The 13,866-nt window shown below is 46.1% G+C and overlaps 1 protein-coding gene across 1 annotated transcript in view; it reads right to left on the reverse strand.

Annotated features, from left to right (window-relative positions):
- Positions 1-2,350: 2,350 nt before the first annotated feature.
- ATP9A (ATPase phospholipid transporting 9A (putative)) overlaps positions 2,351-13,866 on the reverse strand; it is a 138,812-nt gene continuing 127,296 nt past the window's right edge. Inside the window, exons 26-28 of the mRNA XM_003904604.5 lie at positions 13,126-13,183; positions 10,393-10,596; positions 2,351-6,932 (exon numbers count right to left, since the gene is read on the reverse strand). Coding sequence (XP_003904653.2) covers positions 6,796-6,932; positions 10,393-10,596; positions 13,126-13,183 — 399 coding nt within the window. The 3' untranslated portion in view covers positions 2,351-6,795. The remainder of the gene's footprint in view (positions 6,933-10,392; positions 10,597-13,125; positions 13,184-13,866) is intronic.

Here is a 13,866-nt window from a genome sequence, read left to right on the forward strand (position 1 = left end):
CCCACGGAAAGATTTGACTTTTTTAACATTATGCAATGTTTGGGTGAAAAAAGGGGGGTGGGGGGAGGGATATCAGAAAAAAAACTCATCTTTTTCCCAGAGTTTAGCAGAGCTATTTCTAGCTTTTAATGATACATTTCACCATCACTTCATGGGTAGTTTTGAGAGGCGCGAAGGCGGGACCCGTTCTGTTATGTAACCCATTTAAAGTAGGAAATTAGCAAGTCCTGAATGAATTCTGTCACTGTGCTCCCACTTCTGGAAAATTTGGAGCGACTACAGTTCTATTTTGAGGTGAGCAAATCCATCATTTATAGACCTCCTCACAAATACCGCAGGGCTTCTTCATGTCACCCTGAAAAGTTTCATAACAAAAACACTAAAAGTACTTGGGGTGTTGGTACATTTCGTCTCAAAACCTTAGTAGCCTGAACAGTGAATTGGCAAAGATTCCTACTTGCCAGTTATTCAAAAATGCAAATATCCAAGAGCAAATAAATATTCATCTCTCACATCCTCCCCCCTCCTTTTTTTTTTTTTTTTTTTAACTAAGTCCAGCAAAATATTCTGGTCAACAAGATGAAAAGAAATGTCTGTTTTTCACGGGGCCTCTGGCCATGAAATAAATTCTGAAGCTATGAAAGCACCGTCTTGAAACTCTGGGCAGTTGGGCACGTGGGGTCCGGCTGGTTGTGGAAAACAGGAAACAGCAATGTCTTTCAGTCCTCAAGTTCCCCCTAGCGGCTCGGCGGAGAAGTGTCCGTCCGCACATGGACGGAATTTCACCGCAGGCAAATGCAGAGGCCTAAGGTCGTGCAGGGCTAGCACACGTTTAAGGAAAAGCATGGTCGGTCCCTACCTTTCACAGCACATACCTTCCTTTTGCCGCTGTCATGAGAAAACACAACTAAGTTACAATTATCTTTCTAGTCCATTTACTGAGGATGGCCCTTTCCATTGAGAACCAAAAAGAGGGAACCAGCAGCTCACACTGCAGAGAGCTACTAATTATACCATTCGGTCTAGTATTTGGTATAGTAGTCGGAGGCATAACTTGCTTCCTGAGACATACCAGCTTATACCTCTGGGCCCTTTTACAAATACAAATGGTACAGCTGACATGTGCCGATTAAATTAGGGTTTCTCTGGCTGGGCACGGGGGCTCATGCCTGTAATCCCAGCACTTTGGGAGGCCACGGCGGGTGGATCACCTGAGACCGGGAGTTCCGGACTAGCCTGGCCAACATGGTGAAACCCCGTCTCTGCTAAAGATACAAAAATCAACCGGGCGTGGTGGCAGGAGCCTGTAGTCCCAGCTACTCAAAAGGCTGACGCAGGAGAATTGCCTGAACCTGGGAGGCGGAGGTTGCAGTGAGCCGAGATCGCACCACTGCACTCCAGCCTGGGTAACAGAGTAAGACTCCATCTCAAAAAAAAAAACCAAAAAAACAAAAAACAGGGTTTCTCAATATTTGCACTTTTGACACTTTGGGCTCTGTTGTGGGGACCACCGGTGAATCATAGGGTGTGCAGCAGCATCCCTTGCCTGTAGCACTCTGCGGGGCACAGGTGACAAAAATCACCCAATTGAAATCACTGGATTTCAACTACTTTCTACACAACAGCCTTTTTTTTTTTTTTTTTTTTTTTTTTTTTTTTTTTTTTTTTGAGCCAGAGTCTTGCTCTGTCTCCCAGGCAGGAGTGCAGTGGCACAGTCACGACTCACTGCAGCCTCAACCTCCGCGGCTCAGGTGATTGTTCCACCTCAGCTTCCCAAGTCGCTGGGACCAGAGGCTGAATGAAGTCAGTACACCCAACTCGTTTTCTTGTATTTTTTTGTACATGAGTTTCACCACGTTATCCAGGCTGGTATCAAACTCCAGGCTCAAGCAATCCTCCTGCCTTGGTCTCCCAAAGCTGGGATTACAGGTGTGAGCCACTGCGCCCAGCCTTAAATTTTTTTTTTTGCCTAAAACTTAACTGACTGTTACTAAATGTTCCATCCCTTGATTAAAAAAAAAAAAAAAAAAAAAGATTCCAGAGTCATTAAGGTCCGTGTATAGAAATACAATATGAAGCTTATGGTTTTCATCTTATTTTCCATTTATATCTATCACCTTTTGAAATTCTGACATGTCTGGGATGGACAATAGTACAGATTAATAAATAACATGCATTGATTTGTGTGTGTGTTTTTTTTTGCCAAAATCAAAATAATTTTTTGAACTGGAAAGAGTTTTCTTTACATTTCATGTACCATGAAATAAAGAGAAAATAGGAGCATTATAATAAAAAGTCCTCATTTTGACGCCAGAATTCATGTTTCTGTACAAATTAGAGTAATCCCCCAAGGCAGAACGTACACAAGCTTTATTGGGCAACAGCAACGAGCCGCGCTGGCAAACAATGAAAGCAGAGTCGCTCAGAAACACGGAAGATCGTATGTGTGTCATCACAGCATCGAGAATTCAAATCATCTGGAAGTTCCTGCTAAATGAAAGCATACTGTGCCAGAGCTCCCCTCTAATCAAAAAATGCTGTCCTGGTGAAAATTTGCAACGAGGATTACAGAGACAGAGATCAACTAATGAGGAAATCACGGACTCTTACATGAGTTTACAGTTAACCCCACTGCAACAAAATAATAAATTAGCCATAATTTGTTTTTTTGCAAATACCATGCCCCCGACCTGACCCCACAAACACAACAGTCACTGACAGGGCCCAGCTATGTTAACAGACTGTGCCTCAAACCATGCTGTGGTGGAGAAGACGGATTCACGGGTAATGCCGCTTTGGCCTGAGAAGATGCGTCAGAGCTCCAGGTGGAGGGGTGCTCACGCTGCAGGATGCTTTGCAGTTCCATTCAAAAACATAATCTATTTTTTTCCAAGAAGAACTGGACATAACTCATGGGAATATTTTAAGTATATATAAACAGCAAAAAAGCTGTACATTAAAAAAGGGGGGAGAAATAAAATCTGTTGTATTTACAAAGCTCTTTGTATATTTTTTTAAACGAAAACAAAGCTGGGAGTGATAGAATTTTAATGCAATGAAAACCAAACAATTCTTCAAAAAACTTTACATGATATTCTCTCGCTGTCTCTTTCACACACACACACGCACACACACCCCACACACTTCAAACATACAGAAAAGGTTAAAGATAAAAATAGGTGATAGGTGTTTAAGTAGGATGGAGCAGAAGAATGTACACGTCCCATTTGCAATTTTGGCAAAGATTTAAAATGCTGCCCTAAAGGCACGCAAGCATGCCCAGCCCACTCCAGTAAAAACAAGACAAAGTATAAAAAGAAAATTCTGGCGGGGGCTGGGGGAGGCATTAGCATATCGATTTCCAATGAGCACAAAATTCAAAATACATTAAAAAGTAGCATGGCATACATTTTCAGCAGAGAAGAAACTGAGGAAATGTTCATAAAGAGACAATGGTTTTTAAGGTTTACTGTCACGAAAAAAAAAAAAGTTTCACTCCAGGGGAGCGGAACTGGGATGGAAATTTTACAAAGCTAGTTCCAGCACGTGGCCTATTGGCCCCAGGGGCTGGAAACGGGAGGTCTGCTCCAACTTTAAGATGCTCCCTGGGATGCCTTCCAAGCAGCTGGAGTTAGTGCCACCTGTCTCACCTGGCACCACAGGCAACACACATGTGCACATGCATGCTTTCAAAATGAGGATCAAAACTGTCCCATATAAGAAATTACTCAAGATGGAAAAACTAGTCTGGTGATTTTCTTAAGAGGAAAAAAAAAAGAGAGACAAAAAGGAAGGAGGTGGAAAAAAAAGAAACCAAATAGATCCTGCTGCCCCGTCACACAACCATCACCAAAAGACATATGAACAATAAAAAAAAAAAATAACAGAAGTTCTTACTCTGGCAGAAATAGCTAGTGTTGTCAGAGGGCGCAGGGAGCTGTGAGTTTTGCTTTCAGGAAAGGTGTTCAAACAGTGCTGACTGTGTACCTCGAGGCCCTCTGACCTCAAATTAAATTGGCTGTCAAAGACTTAAGGCCCATGGAGCTCCCAGGTGAGAGTGTCGATGGCGCTTTATGTAAGTTCTTTCCAGATTGATGAACCAAGAAAAAGGTCAACTGAATCCTTATGCTTAAGGTTTACAAACTCAGGAGAGTTTCTTGTACAGTAACTCTAGTTTCTTGTTTGCTTACTTCTTTGTCTTCCCCACCACAACTAAGATAACCTCCGAGAAGTGCCCAAGCACCCCTGGGGTTCTCTGCTGGGCTTACAGTCTGATTCGTGCAGGTAAAGATCGTGTACTCTCACCGGACTGAATCCTCCTGCCTTTGTGTCTCCAGCGTTTGAGAAGCATGGTGTGGGCATTCCTAGATGCTCAGGGACCGTCCAGTGAATGGTGTCAGCCAGCTGCCCGCGGATGGGATGGGCCAACCACGTGGTAGTTTGCACTTGAGTTCTGGTCCTTTTCACCCTTGACTGCCTCCGCCCCAGTGCGGCAGAGACAACAGAGTAAAAAGGTTTGTGGAGAACACTGACGAGTACCTTTCACTTCCAGCTATGGCTTCTTCAGCCCCTCCTGGAAGCATTCTCCCTTGAAGATGTCAACCAGTATCTTAAGTGTTGGCTTTAACAGTCAACTTGTGCACCTCAATCAAAATTGAGAATAGAAGGAAAAGGCCAGGGAGACCATCTTTATTCTGCTTCTGCTGGAAACCTCTAAAACCTCCTGATGAGGCTCCCACATGCCCTGCCTGCAGGATCCAGCATCCCGAATCTCCGAGCAAAGCCAGGTACAGAGTTTCCAAAGTGTTGACAGAACTATCTTAAGACTTCCCAGCGTTACAGAGCCAGGTTCAGGGTCTGCAGACTCTAAACGGGACTATCTTAAGACTTCCCAGCGTTACAGACTGATTTCCAAGAAAACAGAGGCTTCAAAACTTCCAACACAACTTTCTCCTCCACCTTTGAAAACAGAAACTCTCTCAATGAAGACGTCAGATTTGCTCAATCTTTCTGAAATTTTTGGACAAAGATCCTATCCTTAACTATTCATTCAATACATCTTTTCTGCCGACCTTTTCCCTCTGGCAGAAATGGCTGAATCAGATAGGGGAAAATACTGCAAAACTGCAGAATCCTAAGACAAAATAGATGTGGTGTCAACAGCCAATTTATCAGTACCTGCAACGTAAAACATAAAGTCATTCTAGAACGTTTTAAAAGGACAACACAAAATACAAAAGCTTATCAAGAGTGCTCCAAAGGCAAGGGACTATCTGATCCTCATGTCTCCAGGTCTCCAAGAGCAGGAGTTAGTAGGCGTCAGACACCAGGCTGTAACGCACATCTCTGAAGCACACAGAAGTAGCGCCAGGCGGAGGGTTTGAAGGATATGTACTCATCAAGAAGTAAACGCAAATCCAAGATTTCAACCACACTTGGCTCTTGAAGATCCACCAACTTAACCCTTATGGCATGCATATGTGGCTTCTGCAAGAAGTGACTTGAAAACCCAAGAATGCCTTGCTCTACCACGGCCAGCGACTGCAAACCCCCCTCCTCCTCTGAAACAAACCACAGCTTTATAAGAAACATGCACGCATGTAGTCCATCCTGGTAGGGGAGAAATCTTTACCACTGGCTGCCTTTCAGCAAGTTCCCCTTGAAATCTGCCGGCAGTGGAACAGATCCCAGATCCCAAAGCTGCAGCCTGGGCGTCCTCCCACCAGGGGTTCCTTGTTCTGAAAGCTGCCACCAATGAATGGCAGGCCGGCAAGATGCCTCCGCCTTTGTGGGGTCATCCTCCATTGTGCCTCCTAACAGGAAACAGGCTTCTATGGAAGAGAAGAGTCCCAGGCCCCTGACCTTTCCGCTTTGGTCTTGGAGGATCTGAGTCACATCTGCCATGTTGTCTAAAGAATTAGTTGAGTCTCTTATCATACTGTCGACACATTTAGGGGCCATGCAGTGGCACGTTTCCGGCTAAAACAACTCTGCTGAAAACGTCTGAGGCCGTTCTCAGACAGCCACTGGCTTTGTAATTGTTACCAGGTCCCAATAAAGCGGGATCACACCTCTGAAAGTCTTTTACGAGGTGGCAGGTGAAGTCAACTCACACACTATGGTTGCTGAATCAGATCAAGGATAACAGACTGGATTTAGGACACTCTCTCTCCCTCTCCTCTCATTTACTGGTTACGATCCCAGGAATCCAGTGTAACTTGGGTAAGCAGGGCTGGCTGGAGATGATACTGAGCATTTCCGAATGGAGGTGATCGTGTGGATAAGTTTTTACCAAATGTCACTGTCTTTTCCTCCCAAACTCACACCAAGAGCTTTCTATTTTTCTGACACCTCTTTGTAAGAGCAAGAAAGACATAAAGAATACATACACATTAGGACTGTTAGAAAAAAAACAAAAAACAAAAAACACAAGCCTTCTACAACCTTCAGCTACACAGAAACTTTTATCACGTGACGACAAAATTCAAGTCATAAGGAAGCTCGCACAGTGACCCACATAAACCTCCCAGCTGAGCCACCAGCTTTAACATATTCACATTCACTCAGACATGAAGAACGAGGGGTTCAGACAGGCCCAGATGGGTCTCTTTCAGGACCTTCCCTCCCGTTGATGCAGTGTTAGGGCTCCGTTTAGGCGCAGAGCCTCTTCCCATTAAAACTGCACGTGTTAGCAATTACTGCAAAATCCACAGGTGGCGGTTAATAGAAATGGAACTTGAGCTCTGTCCATCAGGGAAGCGCCGAGACCAGGGCCCCCTCCAGCGAGCACACGGCCTACGATGTGAGCTTTGAGTAGCTGGGGGGAGAGAACCGTCTTCGCAGGTACTTGAGGACATAGAGAGGGAGGCAGCTGACCAGAGTGATGACGGAGACTTTCCACAAGAACGACAAGGTGGCGATGAAGTACACATCTGCAAGCAAACGGGAAGACAGCAGTGAGCAGGCAGGAATGTTCCGGAAGGCACGTGCGGTCCAGAAACAGGTGTCACAGCTATCAAAGGGAAAGTCATCTCCTATTACAAACACACAGCCTCCTGACATTGGCCCTCTCCTTCCATGGACTGTAAGGGAAGGTACCGTGGCTGAGAGCACACAGCGCCGCCAGCTTGATATTCCTCGCTCTCTCTTCTGTAGCTTCCTGATAGTGAAATGCTACTTTCAACACCCAGGAGAAGAAAACTATGGGGGCCACTAGATGCAGTGGCTCATGCCTTAATCCCAGCACTTTGGGAGGCCAAGGTGGGCAGAAGACTTGAACCCAGGAGTTTGAGATCAGCCTGGGCAACATAGCAAAACCCTGTCTCTACAAAAAATACAAAAATTAGCCAGGCATGGTGGTGCACGCCTATGGTCCCAGCTACTCGGGAGGCTGAGGTAGGAGGATCATTTGAGCCCGGGGAGCTCGAGATGACAGCAAGCCAAGATTGCACCACTGCACTCCACCCTGGGCAACAGAGTAAGACACTGTCTCAAAAAAAAAAAAAAAGAAAAAAAAGAAGGAAAGAAAATTACAGGGGAAGAAAACTCAGAGATGCTTTTGATTTGGTATTGTCTAACAGTTGGAGAGTCTTTCTTCCTAAGCCCCGGCCACTGGCGAGCGGAAAGTGACATTCAAATGCACCTTCTGCTTCTAGTGATGGTCGCAGAAAGCCACGGGATAAATCTGGGTCATGGTGCAAAGTGGGCTCAGACCCGCTTGTCAGACACAGGCTTAGGCTGAGCCTCAGGGACTCTGATGGAACGTGTGGGGTGGGCACGCAGGGGTACTGCCTTTCCTGCTGCAGGATTATAAACCTGGTTATGAAGTTTTCTTAAGAGAGGAGTGACAGCTTGTGGCTTTCAATATAGCAGAAGCCAGAGTAAGCCCCTTCCCCACTTTTTGAGCACAGGATGCTGAAATGCAGCTGGTACTGAGGCAGCACCTACTAAGTGCCAGGCCCAAGGCCCAACCCACCCTGTGGTTTTCCTACACCTCTGACCCGGCTCTGTGGTGTGTCCCTATCAAAAACAAGTTGACATTCCTGAGCAGGGGCCACATCTCTGTGACCACCTCAGGCCCAAGCCTTTGAGCACACAGTAGGTCTCACAAAACGCTGTCTAGAGACTAGTGACAAGGGTGAAACTTTTATTTTAAAACTCCACTTTTTACAGCGATGCTCCTTTAGCTCTTGGAGCGTGCAGTAAATGCTCACAAATCCTTTCTAGAAACTGGTGCCGCAACTGTGAAACCTTTGCTTGTCAGGGGATGGTTCTTTTACCTTTACTAAAACCTTCAGGAGCTTTGGAAGCTGTCAGAAGAGCCGTGATCAAAGATGCTTCCAGGGTAAGGTCAAGTTTCTCTGCCTTTTTCTCGTTATTGCCCCTTAAGGAAGCTTTTTAGACTTCTTTTCTTTCCTAATCAACCAGCTCCATGAAATGTTAATGTCACAGGTATACTGTGTATCTGTTTATAATATTATAGATACATCTCCTTTATATGTAAAGGATTAGGGTTTGTTCACACCCCACCAAAGACCAATGTTTGTTCCCCAGGTGGTGGGGACCACATCACCCCCACTGAGAAGGCCTGGGGCAAAGGAGCAAGGGATGGGCCATTGCTGGCCCCTGCAGGCTTCCCACGGAGGATGGGGCGTGAGAGGGTTGTCGTAACTGAAAGTTTCCCCCAGAGAGAGTCTATCTGCAATCTTGAACACACATGAGCTTCTTTAGCAGAGAAGCAGCCTCAGGGCCCTGCTCCCTCAGTTGATAAAGGAGAAACAGTATCACTCTGAGGGTTTTTTGTTTAAGTGACACAGACAGAAACTTAAATGCTTCTACTGAAGAGGAAAGAGGTGTAAAGAGGGCTGTCTGCTGCACCAGCTAGACTTTCAGGATGACCCCTGGCCCCGAGGTTCCAAAGCCATAGCGGCTTGAGTTTGCCCTGCGCAGGGGAAACCAAGATTAGAGTTCAGAATCTATCCACAGCACAATACAGAAAATGCTGGGTCATCTGAACTGTGCCCGTGTTCCAAGTTTATGACACTGAACTAGAAACAGGTTTCTAGACAGGAATTAAAGCCTGTGTCAGCACCCGATGGGGTCCGTAGCACAGCATGGGGTCATCTGGATGGTCCTGCAGGGACTTGTGGCTCAATCAATTGGGAAGAAATTAACTGATATGGCAAAGCAAATGAGGTCAGCATGGAAGGGTGATGAAACCAGGCTTGTCCATCCAGAGACAGTGGCTGACACTGGACAAGCCCAAGAGTACCTGGAATCATTACTGAGGTCAGAGAAATCTGCCGCCACCCCACCTTAGGATGGGCCGACACTCCCCCATCTCTACATTCCCATAACTTTATTTATTTAGAAATGAAGTCTTACTCTGTCACCCAGGCTGGAGGGCAGTGGTGCGATCTCAGCTCACTGCAACCTTCGCCTCCTGGGTTCAGGCAATTCTCCTGCCTCAGCCAACCAAGTAGCTGGGACTACAGGTGTGTGCCACCACACCTGGCTGATTTTTGTATTTTTAGTAGAGATGGGGTTTCACCATTGTTGGCCAGACCAGTCTCGAACTCCTGACCTCGTGATCTGGCCCGCCTCAGCCTCCCAAAGTGCTGGGATTACAGGTGTGAGCCACCGTGCCCGGCCTCCAAAACATTTTTTATTTGGGGTCTGCCTGGGCATCTAGCACCTCACCCCGTTTTTCTCTTGGTAACTTTGATCACATCTGATACTCCTGTGCTCACAGATTCATTAATGTGTGTTTATCATGTGTTCCCAATGAGAACAGCAGCTCCCTGGAGAGCCCGTCCACCTCATCTGCCACCATAATCCTGGCACACAGCAGGGACTCCCACGTCTACGGAACTGGCGAGTACCTTCAGCACTTGGTTTGCTGTGCGGAGCAGTAGATTTTATTCTGAGATCCATGGAGTCCCTAAGGAGCTCTGTCAGGACACAGCAGCAAGGCAGGGCTGTACAGGCAAGGTTGTGGGGCTCGGCACCTCCCAGTACTGCCACTTTGCCATCACAAGTCCCCTTTTATCAGTTTCGTAGATTGGACTTCAGATTAAGATTTCAGGAGAACAAAAAGGTTTTGTGGCCCAAAAAAGGCAACAGAGCAAGACTCCGACTCAAAAAAAAAGAAAAAGAAAAAGAAAAACACTGTCTACTGCAATCACACCCTGTCCTCAATTTCACACCCTGAAGCACAACTACACCTGTCCCCAGGGAACACCTGTAAGAAAACGCGGATGGCTGAGTGGAAGGACGGCTGGAGCAAGAGCCCAGGCCGAGCGCTGGGAGCCCCCTTCCCTCATACGGCAGTGAGACCTCTGGGCCAGATTCACTGGGGGTGACAGACGGGGCTTAAGCATTCAGGGGTCTTACCGATGAACTCGTGTAAGAACACCAGGGAGGCGATGTAGCAGGCCAGGCTGAGCAGCTCAGCCACTGTCATGAGCCAGTGCCAGGTCTGGATGGTCAGCGCCACCATGAGCAGCTCGGTGAGGATCAGCGAGGTGAAGGAGATGGCCACGATGTGCACGAACTCCGACTCAAACAGCAGCAGTGCGCCGTACATGATGGTGCTCCCTGCAAATGCCAGAGAAGGGTGTTCCCCTCACCCCTCCCTGCAAAATCTGCGCCCTGCTCACTCACACCTGGTTCCTTTCCGCGTTTTTCATTTAGACATGAAAAGTATCACTTGTTACATGAGGTTAATGACTGGTGCATTATGCAGGTCTGATCCTATAGTTTTCTGATTTTTCCTCTTTGACTTTGTAGGATAAATAATCTATAACTACAAAGTGAGAACAAGGGAGAAAAAAGGAAGTAAGGCAGGGAGGGAGAGAATAACTGTCCAGAGTTGATGAAAGAAATAGAAAGTTAAATATAATATTTAAAATGAGTGAGCCACGGCCAGCTGCAGTAGCTCACGCCTGGAATCCCCACACTGGGAGGCCAAGGTGGGCAGATTGCTTGAGCTCAGGAGTTCGAGACCGGCTTGGGCAACATGGTGAAACCCCATCTTTACAGAGAATATAAAAATTAGCCAGGTGTGGTGGCATGCACCTGTAGTCCCAGCTACTTAGGAGGCTGAGGTGGGAAGATCACTTGAGCCTGGGAGGTGGAGGTTACAGTGAGCCGAGATTGTACCACTGCACTCCAGCCTGGGTGACAGAGTGAGACCCTGTCTCAAAACATTAAATAAATAAATAAACAAACAAACAAATAAATAAAATGATGTGGTGACTCACACCTGTAATCAGAACTTTGGGAGGCTGAGGCGGGTGGATCACTTGAGGCCAGGAGTTCAAGACCAGACTGGCCATCATGGCAAAACCCTGTCTCTACTAAAAATACAAAAATTAGCTGGGTATGGAAGTGCATGCCCGTAGTCCCAGCTACTCAAGAGGCTGAGGCACGAGAACTGCTTGAACCTGGGAGGTGGAAGTTGCAGTGAGCCAAGATCGTGCCACTGCACTCCAGCCTGGGTGATAGAGCAAGACTCTGTTTCAAAAAAAAAAAGAATAAACCCCAATAGGTGACATGAACAGTAAATTTATTTTTAAAAAAAACCCAGGGCCAGGTGCAATGGCTCATGCCTGTAATCCCAACACTTTGGGAGGCCGAGACGGGTGGATCACGAGGTCAGGAGTTCGAGACCAGCCTGGCCAATATGGTGAAACCCCGTCTCTACTAAAAATACAAAAATTAGGTGGGTGCGGTGGTGGGCACCTGTAATACCAGCTATTCGGGAGGCTGAGGCAGGAGAATTGCTTGAAACCGTAAGGCGGAGGCTGCAATGAGCCGAAATCATGCCACTACACTCCAGCCTGGACAAAAGAGCAAAACTCTCTCTCTCAAAAAAAAAAAATAATAAACCCCAAATATACATGTTTATTTGTAAGTTATATATATGTACCTGTCCAGATATATAGAAATATTAGGACCATTTCACAAACATATGCACTACAAAACATACATAAAAATGGAAATACTAAAAAAGAATGAGGATTCCGGGCACAGTGGTTCATGCCTGTAATCCCAACACTTTGTGAGGTTGAGGCAAGAGAACTGGTTGAGGCCAAGAGTTTTGAGTTCAGCCTGCGCAACACAGTGAGACCTCAAGTCTCTACAAAAAATACAAACATTAGCCAGGTGCGGTGGTACACATCTGTAGTCTATGATGCTGAACTAGAAACAGGTTTCTAGATAGGAATTAAAGCCCGTGTCAGCACCCGATGGGGTCCACAGCACAGCATGAGGTCATCTTGCTGGACCTGTAGGGACTCTTGGCTCACAGTCAATTGGGAAGAAATGAACTGATTTGGCAACTGATTTGGTGGTGGTGCACACCTGTGATCCCAGACGCAGAAAGCTGAGGTGGGGGGATCACCTGAGTCTGGGGAGGTCGAGGCTACAGTGAGCCGTGACTGCTCCACTGCACTCCAGCCTGGGCAACAGAGTGAGACCCTCCGTCGCCCAGGGTCTCACTCTGTTTCTATATATTACATAAAATATATTTTGTAAGTATATAAAATCTATTATGTGCACTACAAAACATACATAAAAATAGAAATACCAAAGAAAGAGGATTCTGGGCACGGTGGCTTTGCCCTGTGTCTCAAAAATATATAAATAAATATATATATATATTTTTTTATATATATGTAAATGTAAAAGAGTTAGAAAAAATAAACACAAACAAGTTTTGCTATTCTCTTCTTATATCCCAATAGGTCATCTTACAAAGCCTCTGTAGTCTGGGAGACTCCCTTTGGAGGCCACTGAAGTAAACACGTTTTTCCAAAACTATGACTTGATCTGACTCTCAGAAAAGGTTTCAGAACATCCCAGAAAGCAACCACCTTTTGCCTCGTGGGTAGAGCAGCCCCACAGGCTTTGACTACTGTCCGCTGCCTTCCTCTGGCTTCACTACCTCATTTCTCAGACAGCACCACTGCGCATGTTTGATGTTCAAGTCCTTATACAGGGTGATCAGTGTCTCCCCTGGGTCACGCTGCCACCCTCCTTCCTGCTTCTTCTACAGGCAAGAAGGGGACACCCTTGAGTCAGTGCCAGAGCACAAGACAAACAGGTGTCTCTACTCATCCTTACCTTGATAGATGCTAATCAAAACCCATATTAAGAATGTCTTGTAGGACAATGGTCGTCCCTAAATGAGAGACAGAGAAAGGTTAGAGCTGGTTTCGTAGGGGGCTCACGCAGCATCAGTATTCACGTTATTCTCCCGCTAACTAGACAAGGCAACCCATCTGTCTTCATCAAAAAAGTGGCTCACACACATTTGAACACATTGGAGGAATTAGTTCTTTAAAAAAAGAATTGGCCAGGCGCGGTGGCTCACGTCTGTAATCCCAGCACTTTGGAAGGCTGAGGCAAGTGGATCACTTGAGGTTAGGAGTTCGAGATCAGCCTGGCCAACATGGTGAAACACCCTCTTTACTAAAAATACAAAAATTAGGCATGGTAGTGCACGCCCGTAATCCCAGCAACTCAGGAGGCTGAAGCAGGAGAATCGCTTGAACCCAGGAAGTGGAGGTTGCAGTGAGCTGAGACTGAGCCACTACACTCCAGTCTGTGTGACAGAGACTTAGTCTCAAAAAAAAAAAAAAAAAAATTAACATTAAATGGGAATAAATCTTCCCTTGGGTAAAAAACCCTTGAAGACAAATAAAATTATGCACATGCCTACACACACACCATCACACACACACGTTTTGGAAGTGTACACAAGAACATCTCTGGGAGCAAACGTAAGTCGCAGCTGCAAAGCAGAACTGTCAGGGGCTTTTTCGAAGTCGTGAGTTGGCTTGTTTTCAGTTTATCTATTACTGT

This window comes from Papio anubis, chromosome 16 (assembly GCF_008728515.1).
Source record: "Papio anubis isolate 15944 chromosome 16, Panubis1.0, whole genome shotgun sequence".
Classification (NCBI taxonomy): domain Eukaryota; kingdom Metazoa; phylum Chordata; class Mammalia; order Primates; family Cercopithecidae; genus Papio; species Papio anubis.